At 36.9% G+C, this 15,938-nt stretch overlaps 1 protein-coding gene across 1 annotated transcript in view; it reads right to left on the reverse strand.

Annotated features, from left to right (window-relative positions):
• Positions 1-981: 981 nt before the first annotated feature.
• The window catches only part of CLMN (calmin), a 75,574-nt gene continuing 60,617 nt past the window's right edge, over positions 982-15,938 (reverse strand). Inside the window, exons 8-13 of the mRNA XM_066321813.1 lie at positions 15,290-15,372; positions 12,821-14,134; positions 11,527-11,705; positions 10,258-10,321; positions 9,169-9,230; positions 982-7,647 (exon numbers count right to left, since the gene is read on the reverse strand). Of these exons, the coding sequence (XP_066177910.1) occupies positions 7,494-7,647; positions 9,169-9,230; positions 10,258-10,321; positions 11,527-11,705; positions 12,821-14,134; positions 15,290-15,372 (1,856 nt within the window). The 3' untranslated portion in view covers positions 982-7,493. The remainder of the gene's footprint in view (positions 7,648-9,168; positions 9,231-10,257; positions 10,322-11,526; positions 11,706-12,820; positions 14,135-15,289; positions 15,373-15,938) is intronic.

Below are 15,938 nucleotides of genomic sequence, written 5' to 3' on the forward strand. Positions count from 1 at the left end.
ACCTGATTTGGTGAAGGTGCCCATGGTGGAGCAGTTAGACTGGATAACATTTTAACATTTAAAGGTCTCTTCCAGCCCAAACCATTCTATGATTCTGGAAAACTGCATTGCTAACAGGACTGGAGCCAAATTATCCCAGATTCTCAAAAGTACCATGAATATTCTCTTGCTGTGTATGCTTAGGTGTGGGGGAGGGTGGTCCAATAGCAGGTACAGCTACTACAGGAGTGGTTAGAAACACTTTGAAGTCATGTGGGATGATTTGATTTTATAGAAGGATTAGAGGAGTATTTGCAAGTCCTAAAGCATGATACCCATGAAACTTTTAGAGAAGAAGCATTCCTATACCTTTCCCATATGCCATTTCCTTTCTCTCTGTTTATCCAATTTAGATATATTTTTCAGGACACACATCATGGGGCTGATTCTGAACTGTATTGCAACTCTGTGGTACTTTATTTTCTTTTTCTCATACACTGTAAAGGGAATTCAGGTGTAGGGGGAAGTACATAGTAAATATTAAATGGTACTGGAGCTAGTAATTTACTAATCCCCAAGTCTAAACATGAATATAGAAACAGTGCAGATAATTACTTACTGCTCTTACAATTTGTTTAAGCACAACTGTTTTTGTAAGCTTTCCCATGGCTTCCCTTTATAATGCCAGCATGCATAAATAAATTAGTAATTCTTCCCCTTTATAAAAATTTAAAAATCCATTTGTTTTTTGACTGGAAAAAAAGTTTAGATTCTTCCTCCAAAATGAAAAGTCACTTTTTGGGTAAGTAGGAAACAATGCACTTTATGAATATGCAGTCTTTAGTGAGGTTTTCTCTCCTAAAAAGTGCATTTAGGGCATGAAAATGTGTGAATAGATAAAGATAATATATATAAAAGAGACAATATATAATAATAACAACAACAATTATTAAATTAAACAATTAGAATCCACAAGGACAAATCCACAGGTAACAGATTAGATACAGGAAGCCTGTCCATTTATTTCAAAATTTGAGATTCTGTAAAATAAATTGGAGCTATTCACTAGTAAATACTATTCTTATTACAGCGTAACAGTTTCTAAAAACATTTTGTTTACCAGCTATACAGAAGAATTTAGTTCTTTCTCAGAAAAATTAGCTTTGCTCAACTAGTGCAAACATCTAATACAAGCCTCTGACTGGAAGTGTTCAGAAGAAATATATTTAAAAGTACATGAAAATGCCTTTCCTTCAGTGTATCTGGACACCACTCAAATCCTCCCAGCATTTGTTCTCATTTAAAAAAATCATAATTCCTCACCACTTGCCAAAGAGAAACATGTATTTTAAATATTACATTCCTTAGTTACAAATGATTTATTTAAGATGAAGCCCCTCATTAACTCTTTAGCCATCTAGTACTTTACATTTTAAACTAGAGAACTTTACAAGAAAGGTAAAACAGTTTATTCAGCTTTTTACACAGCGGTATACAATAGCACAAGGTGGTATGCCTACTAAAATGTTTTGTTCAAGACAAAAGTACAAGTTGAATTTTTTATTACAGTAAAAATATTTGACTTGTGTAACTTATTTGGCATTAAAATGTGACTGCATTGTTTCTCTCAAGAACTCAGCAGCATTTACATTAAAGTTACTTGATTCACATCAGACCAGTCATTTTGAAATAAGAGTGATTTTCTGTCACAGTCTTAATAATGGCCATGGACCAGGGACCCGGCTGTACAAACTGGTCCTTGGACACAGCAAATCTATTCTGTGAATCAAAGAGATTCCAGGAAGGTCCAGTGAAAGTAGTGAAACTTTGGGGAATAAGATATTACCTGGCCTTAACACAGCAGCGACGACCAGGAACTAGCCTTTCTTGGAATAGTAGGTTTTAGTATTTCTTACTAAGGTAAAATCATTTTTATTGGTCCTTCTAACCTTTTTATGAAAAAAAAAAAAAAATAATCACTCAGGGGCAAATTTTATGTTCCATGAAAACTTAGACATTTTCCCCCACTATGTGGAGAAAATAACATGGGTCTCATTTTCCAATATCAGCATTAGCAGCTGCTTGAAAAGGAATTGTCAAAAGTGCCACTGAGGTGAAAAGAGGTTTTCCACGTCTTACATTTAGTGGAGGAAAGAAATATTTTGATGTTCCACAATTTCAGTTAAGACAAACCTGAAATGACTATGGCACTTGAAAAAATAAGGATTAATTTTTCACCCTTTGTGAGCTCTGGAGTTGGGTGAAGCGATGGACAGAGCAAGCGAGCTACTCCATGGAGAAGATGACTTTTCCATATAATTTAATGTGCATGTATCCCCTCCCCCTGCATGAATGGCTTCATGATCTTGGGCTGGTATGGTGAGGACAAGCCAAATCTGTGTGTCCTGTTTATATACAAACCTGGAATGTGAGCAATGGTAATTTGGGTGGCTGTAAATTAGTGTTATCAGTGGTGTGCCAGGGGAATTTATTTACCTGACAAAAACCTGCACAATGCAGAAATACAAAGCATTTAATGTTTTTACCTCCATTCAGATCTGTTACCTATAAGCTCAATGGAAACAGTAGGAAACCAATTGCCAGGGTATGAGCTTTCAGCTGTAGCAGTTTGGGAACTTCCATGGCCATACCCCAGCCTGAAACCTCACTCTTGTTTTCCAGTTATTTGTTCCCTGCTGCTGTTCTCTTGATTGAAGATGGAAGTAGAGGTTAACTTCCTCTGTTTGGAGGGTTGATTATGCAGAATTTAGGCAAACAAATGCTCTGTGTAAAATGGAGGTAACTGAAATGAGTGGTGTATGGTCGGTGTACATTGGATTTGTATGGGCATTGCATAGGCTTCAGCAACTTCTGGCCTATGTGGTTGATGTTGATTTAAGTGCCCTCAGGGCCAGATCTTGTAGTGTGTGCTTAGCACACAGATGTGTTGCACTGACTTCCACAGAAGTAGAGGAACTGAACACATCGCTGGATGCATTCACGTTTGTGCTTGGCAAGAAGGGACTTCCAAGTATTTAAAGCTAGCATAAGTGATAATGCACTATTATAATTATTATTGTGTTAGATGGCTGGATGTGATACCACATACACAGGCCAAATGAATGTCCTAAAGCTTGGATTCTTTGAGGATTAGTGCAGAGAACCCTAAAAACCCCTGGGTATGGCATGGTACCCTTGTAAACTCTGTGGAGCACTATGTGAATAAAGAAGTTACAGTTATACTGAACAGGAGTAAACTGAGAGTGTCCAGAAAATGCACGGGATTTAAGTGTGTTTAGGCGCCAAATAACATGTAGAAATTTCAGCCTCAGGAAGTTTTAATGGAAGAAAGTAGCTCAATCACTCAGTATATTTTGCAACTTTAGGTGAAAGTTTACCATCACAAAATGACACATTGCTATGCAGCTTTAAGAATCACACAAATGTATTCAATCATTTTCCCTGCTTTTCAGATCTGCTGTTCATCAAAAGCTCTTCTCCTGTTTGCAGTTTCCAGTTTTCAAATGGATGACACAACCAATGCATAGCTTAATGTTCATTCTCATGAGTCATAATTAATAAATAATTGTATCACATACATAGAATTTTACAGGTACTCTTAAAATGGTTTTACAGTTCTATTAAATATATAGATAAAATAATCACTGCTATATAAAAAAAATCATTTTAAAACAGCTGAACTCTCAAGCTTTGCATAAAATTCGGTAGACACATTCATTACAATCTAGAAACTCAATAAAAATACATTTTAGAGCTCAGTCTCTCAAAAATATTCATGGCGTTGAAAATTGATTGTCATTTTTTACTGTAGTCTGTGCTGACCCTGCCTTTGCACTGATAATTTCCTACAATTTGGCAAAAGCTATATTCCAGTCAGTTTGTAGATTATGTGACTGTTTGACTCATTTCCTCAACTCTAAGTCATCTGCCCCATAAATGTTTAATGAGGTTCTCTCTTTAATAGTGTATCTTTCCTTGCACCTCCTTTAAAATCACAATGAAACATTTTGCAGTTAAGTTACATGACTACAGTGACATTGAACCATCCTAGCACAGTTGCCACTCTCTTTAATGCTGCTGTGAACACCAAACATCCTTTATCCAGTGATCCTCAAGGCACTTCCTGACACTTACACTTCACAATGCTCTGCTACTCACATTTGCTCAAAACCAGCAGGTTTTAGAGTCTTAACAGATCAGTACCCCTGTGTATCTGAATCAAGCCTCTAAATCAATACACCAAATGTCGTCAGTTCAAGATTAGCATTTTTCAATCCAGGCAAAAGTTCTGCAAAAGCTTCAGTATTCAGACAGTGCACACATACCTGTTGGAAAATGGTAGACAATGCCCACCAGGGTTTAAACCCTCCACTATCACCAGCCAGTCCTCTAGGCAGCAAGTTAAAATAGGCTTTGCCATGATAAATGTTTCATAATCAGGCTTTTAGGCAGTAGCTCAGAATAGGCTACAAACCCAAAACCAAGCAGTGTTTTCAGAACAGGGCACTTACATTAAGGAATTGGACCTTGAACTGTGGAAGAAGAGATGCAGGCTCACTAATCAGTTTAACTGATTAGTTAAAGTGATCAGTTAAACTGATCAGAAAGTGATCAGAAAGCTGCTGCTTATGCAGATGTCAGTCTCTACAGTTCCAGGTAAAGGCGAAACTCCTCAAGAGTTCGGTAGTTTTTTTAAGTACAGTTGACACCACCAGTGTAATCACTCTTAGCGTTTCACCCTGGATCTTCTCACCCATGGAATGGCTGGGTAAAGTACACTGCTTCTGTTATAGCACACTCAGAACAAAAGAAACCTCAAAATTGAAAGCAATATAATACCAAGTATCATGGAATGGCCTAGTATTTTTCTTTCATCTATTTTGGATCTCTGTCTCTAAATGGGATAGACTGGAAAGTGTACATCAATTGAAACACTGGCTGAGGTGACTAATACAATTGCGGGATGCTGTTTGACATTTCAGCTGTTCATTTCAATGTATCAGTCACTATTCATCAGTGGCAGGTAAGAAAGAAAAGCTTGGGTTTTCTCCTTCTTGGACAAAAATACTGTGTAATGACATTTCTGGCACCTGCACGTTCGGGTTCACCTTTCCATTCTTCATGGATGTCAGCTGTTTAGCTAAGACATCCAAAGAACTCCTCATCCTGATTAATTTTTTTAGGAGAACGGAAAGAAGAAGGGAACATACTTGATTTAACTTTGATAGCCATAAAGCCTTATAAAGAGGATGTAATTCAACTCTTAAATAGCTGAAGATGAATAAACATGGAAGAACCAGAGTAAAGATACAAAGGGTCAGAAAAAGTTACCATAAACCAAAGAAGTCTATGAAGAGTGGAACATAATGAAAAGCTGTCAACAGTTTTGCTCCAAACTAGTGCAGTACACTGCTGATGGCTGCTATTAAATAGATGCCATACTCCAGCCTGGTATTCTCTGGTTTTCAGGATAAGCATAAAACTTTTCTTGTACTAAGTTTTATTCTTTCAGAGGAAAAAACACTAACCCTTCAACTTTCTATTTTAGCTTTCTTCCAGAAAGCACCTTCGAAAATTCTTTAAAGAAAGTATCATTGTCTTCCACAATAAGCACAAACAGGTTCATGGATCACGAAATTGGCTGACTCAAAATCTTGACTATTTTCATGAACAAGATGAAAGAAATGTATTTTTTTTTTACTTAAGCTGATTTAAACCAAATTAAGTTGGGATATTTGGATCTCTTCCTCACCAAGAAGAACGGATCTTATTTCTAGGTTCATGTGATTAATCCAGTTCTAGTTAACAGTGGCAGGACAGAATTGGAAAGATTTCAGCTTTGTTGAAAAGCGACCAGAAACTTATTTTCAATGTTTAAGATCTCCTGTCATTCCTTACTTCTATTGAAGTCTAACTGCATCTTGGGAGAAAAATCCCAGGGGAACAAAAAGCTTATGAAGAAGAATGAAGTGTGGTGGATGGTTAGGATTACCCCAGCAGACATGACTACAGACAGGTTTTAAAAATCTGCAAACAAATTGCTATATATTTTGATGTATCTTGATCCCAGGTGCTATTAGTTCATCTGAAAACTTAGTCAGGGTAGGGATACACCTTATGCTACAACAAAATATGTATCACTTATAGCCATGTCATTTATTTTTCGTTCAGTGTAAAATTATAACACCCTTCATTTTAGGAAGCACATTGCAGTCAACCTTCTGAATTTTCAGGTGAAAGCAGCAATGTGATGTAGTCTCATAAAGCATACAGGGAAACTAAAATTGTGCCAATGAGGAATAATGACTTCACTAGAACCCACATGGAGAAAAGTTATTACTATGAAATTGAAAACTTCTCTTTTGTCCTACAAAGCATGGTACACCTTCTCGGGGAAAAATCCTATATCAAATATCTTAAAGTGATCATTGATGTGGACAAAACTTAAAAGAAGCAGCTCAACTGGGTCCATGGATAAGCCACTCTTCATCTGCACTAGGAAGTCAATACTGCTTGTCAGCATTTCTTTGTGTTTAGTTTTACTCTGCCATTTCTTTCTCAATTGAACTGGACACTTAAAAGATATTTCTAATTCTTTTGCCATGCCCTAGTGCCTTTTAACAGTAACCTCAGCAAAGCTGGTTACCTATTATTTCTTGTATCTGCAAAAGAGAGAAATTTTTCTGTGATCTGTAAATAAAAACAGCAAAGAAACTGAAGCAGAAGCAGACTAAGAAGCACTGAGGTACTTTTAAAAAACTTTAGTTTCTGGCCTGAGATTTCCCATATAAAGTCTTCGAAGAAGCAGCTAGCATACATATTCTTCACACATCTCCATACTAAATTTATTTCTGCAAGTCAAACATACCAAAAGGTGCAGGATAAAAATTACTTTAAATCCTAAAAAAAAATCAAACTTCCCTACCCCAATAAACCCTCAACCTGATTTTGTTGCTCCACTGGATTTGCAGCTGGAACTGTAATCAATTCTTGGTGTGTATTTCACTACCTGTAGCTCTGCTCTGCCTCCAACACTTTCATATGGAAAATGTGAAGAAGCATTTCTAGCCTTGCCCTTGCAGGTGGTCAGATCCAGAGATAAGTCAACACCATCCCTCTTCCACAGCTATCAGGCCCTACATAAGAACAGGAAGCCAGAAGAATAATTTTTGAAGACTAGAGCTCTGAATTGTTCATACTTCTACTGAAAATTATCTGGTTTTGTTTAGCATCTTATAAAGCAAGGCACAAATGTACAAAATTGCATCTACTAAATCAGATAAATTTAATATATATTTACACAATTACCATCATATAAAACGTGCTTTGACACTGTCATAGCACAACAGTAGTGGAATTGAAGACAACCTGATAACAAACACAAATACCAGGTCCTGGATTTCTGTTTGTGCTTCACCTCAAGGAACATATTCATATGCAGATACACAAAGCAATCCAGCCACCATCCCTTTATTTTCCACACCTCACACAGATCAAGCTTTGTTGCTAAGAAGCTGTGGAAGGAGTAAAAGGCAGTAGACCAGCACCCAGAAGAAAATGACGAAGTAGAATATCTCTGGCTGCTCAAAAATCGTTATCTCATGAGTTGGTGCTGGAGTCTCACTTGCTTCCAAGTCCTTTTTCTTCCTGAAAACAGAAGAGAATTCTGTGAGAGGCAACGAAAAGAAGAAACTTTCAGTGTTAATAATTACTGTGAAGATCAGAGGGTGGGCTAAAAGACAGCAGTTTAATGAGCCTTTTTAGTCTAGTCAGTTGGAGGGCACCAGCTAGACTAGGAAGGACACTGTGCTAGCAGTGTGTTCCTTCCAGAGTCAACATATATAAGAATCAATCTTCTGAAAACTCCAGACAAATTCTCAGGTAGTTTAAGAAAGTGCCATTACAGCACAACCTTCTGATGTAAGGAGATTTCCACCTGTCAAAAAGATGCCCTTTTATTTTCAGAACAGTAAACATAGCACTGGGCAACACATCTCACACTTCCGTAGTTTTGCTTATACACTGGATCTGACTTGATATACTTTCCCCCAAATCATCTACTTTCAGAGCCCCTCATGCCAGGCACTAGAATATTAAACAGAAAAAGCCCAAGACTTCCAACCAAGAAACCAACTAACTGCGGGGGGTTTGCAGGAAAACTCCAAAATTTCAACTTTCCAAATTTCCAGCTGTGGTTCATAAGGGCAAAGCCCAGTGGATTCTGCCAGCACCACTGAGCTCTCACAAAGACAAGGAAAGGTGTAATTTAAAAAGGCACAAGATGGTACAATCATTTTATAATTTTATGTTACTGTATGAAAAATACTCTGGTAAACTGTTTTTAATCTACTTTTGGAAAAAAAAAAAAGTGCTTTTCTGTTTGGGGCCTCCTACTGGATATATACCTGAGTATTACACAAAATTCACTTAATATCAGCAGTTGTACTACTGATACAACTGTAAAAGCTATTTGTGGGGTTTTTTTTTCTTTTTTTTACAGAGAGACAGGCCAGTGGATCCTGTTACTATTTTATGTGTTTTCTGCATCTGAATATGACAACCATTTTACTTTTACTTTTGGAAGTTCTGAGAGGTACTGTTCAGTATCAGATAAGAGACAAAACCTAATGCAATACTTGTTTCTTATAGATATTTAGACCCTAATACCAAAGAGATGCACACTCTGTGTTCATGACCTGTCACCCTAAGCCTAAACTAAACACATACAAATTATCAAAACTCATAGATACTCCAACAGAGTCCAGTCCTCCACTGAAGTAATTCAATTTCCTTGATCTCATTAAACTTTGGTTTAACAGACTTCCAAACCTGGAAAGAGTCATTGCTGCCAGAAAGCCTAACATTTGAAGTTCTCCCACTCTTCTCTCAGCCTCAGATATCCACCACATGGGGAAAATGCTAAGAATCTTGCTTAGAGACCTGAATCTTCCAGGTCAAGAAAAAGCATCTTAGTCAAGGGACAGATTGAGCAATAAGGAAATTTTGTATCTTACACCTATGGGAAATGTGGACTCTGAGCTATTACAGAAGACAGTTGCTACCATTATAATTTATTTCCAGCTCCCTCTGTATCACTGTTGGTAGTACCTAGGAGTTATGGCTTCTGTGCAAAAGTCTTATACCCAAGTTTGAATAAGAAACACTCACCCAATGAATAATGGATTTTCACTCATATCTGTCATCTTCTCCTCATTTACACCATAGGTTTCCTTAAACGAACCAGGAATAGATTAGATAACAAAAATAAAATTCAGCATCTCACAAAGGTGGTAATTGTGTATTTTATGCAAATTGTGTCTTATGTTTGCTCAAATAAAATGAAAATATGCTTATAAATGTATTTCCCTTCAGCACATACAGCACTGCAGTCCGGTGCACACACAGAGAAGTAAAAAAGTTATCAAATAAGATTTTTTTGGTTTCAACTGCTTTAATCAGTTGAATAAAACTCCCCTCATTCATATGTATTTCTAGTAGTTCTGACAACATTGCAACTAAAGCATCTGTGTGAAATCTCCCTTTCAGTGAACACTGGTGGCAGCATTTTTTTTAAAACTTCAAGATGGTCAGAATTTTATTTTCATACAGAAAAAAGCCATCCTGTCTTTGCTCAGCATGCCCAGATTGCTGATGCTGTCCCTTCCTTCTGACTTTAAAAATAAAAATTCAGACCTCAGCTGTATCATGTGCTCCCAAGAAGCCAGTATGAATCACATCTGTCATTAGGGACACAGTTTCACATTACAACTAAAATTCTTTTAGGGTTAGTTGCTGCTACTGATAATATAATACACTGCCACTGTGAGGAAAAGGGACAGAGCCTAATTTTTCAGAAACAGTGCTCTTCAAGAGACACCCAGCATTTTTGCAGGGTTGAGACCAGGGCACCAACATCATACAGAAAATGGAAGAACTAAAAAAAACTGGGGTAGCATACAAAGGCAGTTTCAAACAAGCAAAATGTTGCAGCTATACAGGTATGATGAAGTAAGATTTAAAGTTACAATAGATTTAACTGTAGTATAAAGTAGTCCTTTGTGAATTTTTTGAAGGTTCAGTAAAGTTTACTACATATTTAGGAGAGTTCAGTAAAACTTTGTAACTATGCTTGGTTTTAGCACTAAAATTATTAGAAGTCACAAGACTTTCATACTGTCACAGACCTTTTTACAGTGTGTGAACTTCTGGAGTTTAAGAGAACCAGAGAAACAGCAATAAATAAATGTCCACACTTACCTCCTCAGAAGCATTACGAGAAAACCTTTTGCGGAGATGAATGTTGGCATCACTGTCACTGCCCCTATATGTAAAAGCAAAGCTTTTAAATTCATAAAGTTAAGTTAAAAAGAGACACTGCAAATGGATGTGACAGGTTTAAGCTACACAAAACTACAAATATGCATTGTTGCATGTATTAGAATATGGGCTAGAATTTATCAATAACATGATAAAATGGGAAAATCTGACCCACAATAAAAAATTCATATGCTCAGAAAGGAATCTTTTCTGAAAAATTGTATCTGAAAGCATTTTTGCACCTTTGACATCACTGACATTTAAGTGAGAGTATACTCAAGTTTTATGGCCATTGATATAAAAAAAATAAAACTGGACTGACAGGGAACAGAAAGCTTGAAGGGAAAAATGGGTTTTTCTAAGCAAACTCTCAAATTCATTAGAGTGCTTCAGTGATAAGCATCAATAAATTATAGTTTATGTCCTGCTCAAATAGATTACATAAATTAGAACATAAAAAACCCCAGAAGTCAATGGAGCAAAATTAGCTGAGTGTCTATACTGGGCCTGGCTGGGCTGCAGTTGAATTTCCATAGAACAGTGGGCTGGAGCTGGTCAAGAGGCTTGGAGGGGTCACAGCCAGGAAAGCTGGCCCAAACTGACCAAAGGGCAGTGACACACACACACACACACATTTGATCTTAAATCTGTCTTCTGAAGCAACTACTACACCTTGCTTCCCAGGAAGTGGCTGGACACTGCCATGCTGATTTGAAGTAGAGAATAAATAAAATTTTTTTGGTCTTCTTCTAATTTGCTTCCACACATGGCCTTTGCCTTTTCATTAAAATGAAACCTTTACCTCAACCCATGAGTTCTTCATCTCATTTTCTAACACCTCATTTACTTGCTCATAACCAGAAAAAGCATCCAAAAAGTATCTACTAAAATCAGTGTCATGCTTCCATGTAGTGTCACAATGCACATGGACTATTTCATCTACATTACAAAATACTCTGTTAGAAAAGCAACTATAACACTTTCATGCTCAAAATGCACTCGACTTCCACTCGGGTTTTGTGGGGCAAAGGTTGTAGCACAGTCAAATCAAATCCCACTGAATCACTCAACATGTTTAAGAGAAACAGAGGTAGAAGCCAATGAATCCCAATACTTCTTCCTAAAGCAAGACTACAACAAACATCCAATGGACAGGGCAATTTCAAAAGATCAGTTAGATGTATTTAAGACAAAGTTAATGTGAAATACCTGGTAAATTCCTGGAATTCAGCATTTTCTTCCAGGTCATCTTGTGACAGAGTAGTAGTCCCAACTTCTGAGATCTGCAAATCTTCTTCAATCATATTTTTCTCTTCCTCCTCCCTATTACTGTTTTCTTCTGGTGTCTTTATGGCTGTTGGTAAATCCTCTAGATTTTCTGCTATGGCCTGTTAAAATTAAGAAATGTTTTGCTTTTGACAACAAGACTGATTCCCACCCTTCCAAATGTATTAGTCGTGCAGCCTACTCAGATACTCAATTGTAGATAGTATGAAACTGAATGTCTCACTGAAGGGAATAAAAAAGCAATGAATTTCTTTAAAATCTTTTGGGATACAAAGAATCATCAGTTCATACATACATACAGTTGGAAAGTCAGATCTTTCTATTAAGAAATCATGACATGACATGACATGGCTCTCTGAAGCAATCCTCTAGACTTTTTTAAATCTACTCCCAATTAGCCCTTCAAATCAACAGCAAACTGACATCATTACTGCAGTTAGAATCAGAACCAAAATACGTTCAAGCAACATGTCTAAGCAACATGTAGAGCAGCATTAAATGGACACTCATTCCAGAAAAACACTGTCAGAAATTACTGTTCTAGGATACATGTATGGCACTTCAAAAACTGGTGTCTACAAGAGGAGATGCAGCGCAAACTGCCTAAACCTAATACCCTCAAAGCACCCACTTCTTTCTCCTCCTCCAGTGCAGACAAGTTTACATTTTACCCGTGTAACATATCCTACTCAAATTGTTTTTCTAAGTTTTTGTAGGCAAAATTATTTGGATTGAGACAAAAATTATCATTGCCTGTATCCTTTCTATAAAAGCAATACTAATTTCTGTTCATCTCATTACAGGTAAGTAAAAAGACCCTCTCTGGTAATCTATTATACCTAAGAATTATACAGAAACCTCTCACTATTTTAAAACATAATAAAAATTCACATTTTTGCTGTACTTTTATGTAATCTTTTAGGCTTAGGCATTACAGAAGCCTCAAATCATTTTAAAACACAATATAAATCCACATTTTTGCAGTGCCATTAGTATTAGGGCTTATTTTCTCTTTAAATGTCAGATCTTCTCAGGGATCTGTAATTCCATTCATTCCAGTAGGGGGCTGTGGCTAACAGTGTAATGGAACAGGAAACCAAGTACATTTTAAGTATTTCTTCCAAACACTGCAAAATGAAAGCAAATGAAAACCGCTGGGATCTGATGCTAAGCCCACATATATACACAAAGAAATGCTGGTAATAAAATAAAATACCTCAGGATGTTGTGGAATAGTGGAATCTTCATGGCTGGTGACCTTATTGCCATCTTCTTCTATTTCTAACTCTTCTACTAGTAATGGCACTTCTTTTTCATCGGAAGAATTCACGAGACTGCTTGTTTTTGTAGTTTCCTCCTCGCTGTTCTCAGTATCTGTTTCTGATGGAGGGGTACCTAGCTTATTCTCCAAGTCTTGTTCTGGAGCATCTTCCTTGTGGTCCTGTTCCGGTAAATTCTGGTCATGTAAAACATCTGTTACTGTTTCAGAAGAAGCTTTTTCATTTCCTGTATCATAACCTTCGATACAAGGCTCGAGGTAAGCATTCAGAACTGCTGATATGGGAACATTATAATGTGGATAATAAAAGAGATCATGGGGTATCACGGATACTTTCGAAGAACTGGGTAGTACTTCAGCTGCAGGCTCAACTTCATCACAGCTGTCCAGGTCCTCTGGAGTTTTAGGTACATCTGAGAGAGAGTCATCAGATGTTTCATGCTGTGTAGATAGTTCTTGGCTTTCGAGATTAGAACCATTTGGTGAACAAGTGTTCGTTTCTATTGTCTCAAGGACAGGTGATTCCTTTGTATGTTCATCTTGTGGAAGTGTCTGTATTTCATCATTTAGAAGGTGGAGAACGTACTTCTGCGTATCTTCTTGTTTTGATGTATCTTCTGGTAAAAGAATTGAAGACTGGGGTTTGCTCTCTTCGACTTTATTAATAGAATCATCTGTAAGTATACCTGAAGTCCAGGATAATGGACTCAAAGAAGAAGTATTGGCTGAAAGGCTCTTGGTTTCATTGTCATATTCAGTAGGGGTTTCCTTAGTTAATTCTTCAGAGTATTCTTCAAAAGAGTCAACAGAATTTTTTTGATCTGTCAGAACAGCTGGAGAAAGGTCATCATTCTGTTTCAGCGCATCATCAGAGATGCTCTCTTCACCTGGCACAAATTTATCATTTAGAACCTCCCAAGAGGAGTTGGATTCAAAACTGACAGGTCCTGTAATTTTCAATGAGGTAGGCCTTTGAGGCTCCTCATCAGACATTCCCTGTACATCACTTAACACTTGACTCAGTTTCCCATTACAATTTTCAGAAGTGTTTTCTGATGGGATTCTCTCAGGGATGTCGTGAATATGGACCTTTGGAGGAGCCGGATGACTCCTCTCATGATTAACAGTATACATGTTTTCTTCACTTTCACTTAAAATCAAGATCTTGCCTTCCTTTTCTGATGGTGTGTCTTTGATGTGGACATATGTGGACTCAATTGGAAGCTCCTTGTCAGGATCTGTAAAGTCTTCCTGTAACCATCAGAAGACAAATCCTAGCTCAGATACCATTTTATATTTCCCAAACACAATGGAAAGAATAAATACCTAGTCTTTCAGTCCATTACTTTTTAAATGGCCAATTAATGACTCACTTATTCTGAAAGTAGGAAAACTGATTTGGCAAGTCAAGTGCCTTGAACAAAGCTCAGTGTCAAGAAAGCATTTGTACAGGAAGATCAGAATGCAGACAAGACTCCTCAATTGTTAATATATTTATCTCTCCCTCCTGCACCTGTGGAAACAATTGACTTGGCTTTTTGACACAATCCCAAACCCTCAGAATAACATAAATCTAACAACTCCAATAAATCTATCGTGAAATATATTGATATACCAGATAATTTCCTCCCAACAGACTCCATTAAAAGAAAGGTAATTTTTAACTTTGTCCATTAAAGTGCCAACAAGTCTTAACGTTGACCAATCTTATTGGTCATTTAATCTAATAGTATTAATTAGATTATTATAATAACTTTAATTGCAATTACTTTAGTAATGCCCGCCAATTTTATCAACTACAAAATATATATATATCCCAACTGTAACCTTCAATCAAGAAGTGAAAGAAAATGCCTGTTTCTCCAAAAGGTATTTGGCAATTCTTGATAATGTCAGCCCATGCTTAATCCTCAATTCCTTATTCTTGCATTAAAATCCTAGTCATTTAAACTGCAATTTATTTCATGCTTATAATGAGTGTTTTTTACTGTTGTATTGACAAGATTCAGCTTTTGGTATCTTCTGTATCATACCTGCATAATTCTGACTGATCATGACCCTCAAACTTGAGAAGATAGAAGTAAAAATTAAATTTGAGGTCCAATGAATCATTATAGATAAAGGAGTAAATTCCAGCTTTATTTAAAACCAATAAACCAATATAGCAAAGCAGTAGAGTCCTGTAAAACCAGTTCTAACTTCTGAAAGCCACAATTCTATCTAGATAATTTTAGTAATCACCAATGAAAGCCCATTTCACTGGATTTAACAAAAATATAAAAAATTCAATCCAGTTTTGTTGTTTACTTTAAATAGCTTAGAAAGAAACCTAGAAAATAAATCTGACTTTATTACGTACACCAAGGCAAATTACAGAAATGACATGACATAGGAGTAAACACATACCCCTTCCAGCTCTGGGAAGTGCTCCAAAAACTGTGCCACATATGTCACAATTGACTGTTCGTCGGGTGACTCCACCATGATATCTGTGGAGACAGACGAGAGGGGCTTGAGCACACACAGCTTTGAAACGCTCTTAAAAGGAACAGATTGTCAGACATTTATCCTGCCATTATGGTCACAGAAATAACAAGCTACAAACAGCTACTTCTCTTTTTTTCTGACAGATAAGAGAGATGCTCTTCACTGCTGATGGCACTTGACAGAGTTCTCAGCATCCTATTCCCATTCATTTTTTCCTATTTCCAAACACATCCTGAACCCCGATGAGGGCTCCCTTTTCATTCACTTTTATACTACCATTTATGCTGTTGTTACTAGACAGCTAACTGTTGTTGAGCGACAATACAGAGGTTTATTTTTAGCAGGATGGCCCAGTCTTCTAACAGGCCATGAAAGTGCAATTGTGCTTTCAATCATGACACCAAGGCCTAGCACCAGCCTATTAGAGTTCAGTAAAAAGAACAATAAGAAATTCATTTATACATATTTTAAGTACACATGCACACTTAGGTTTACATGTATAAATACTTGTGTGTATATATGCACTGTAAGGGGAAAACTGGGAGATGCAGATGCATTTGAGTGGGTA

Source organism: Sylvia atricapilla, chromosome 6 (assembly GCF_009819655.1).
Source record: "Sylvia atricapilla isolate bSylAtr1 chromosome 6, bSylAtr1.pri, whole genome shotgun sequence".
Lineage (NCBI taxonomy): Eukaryota > Metazoa > Chordata > Aves > Passeriformes > Sylviidae > Sylvia > Sylvia atricapilla.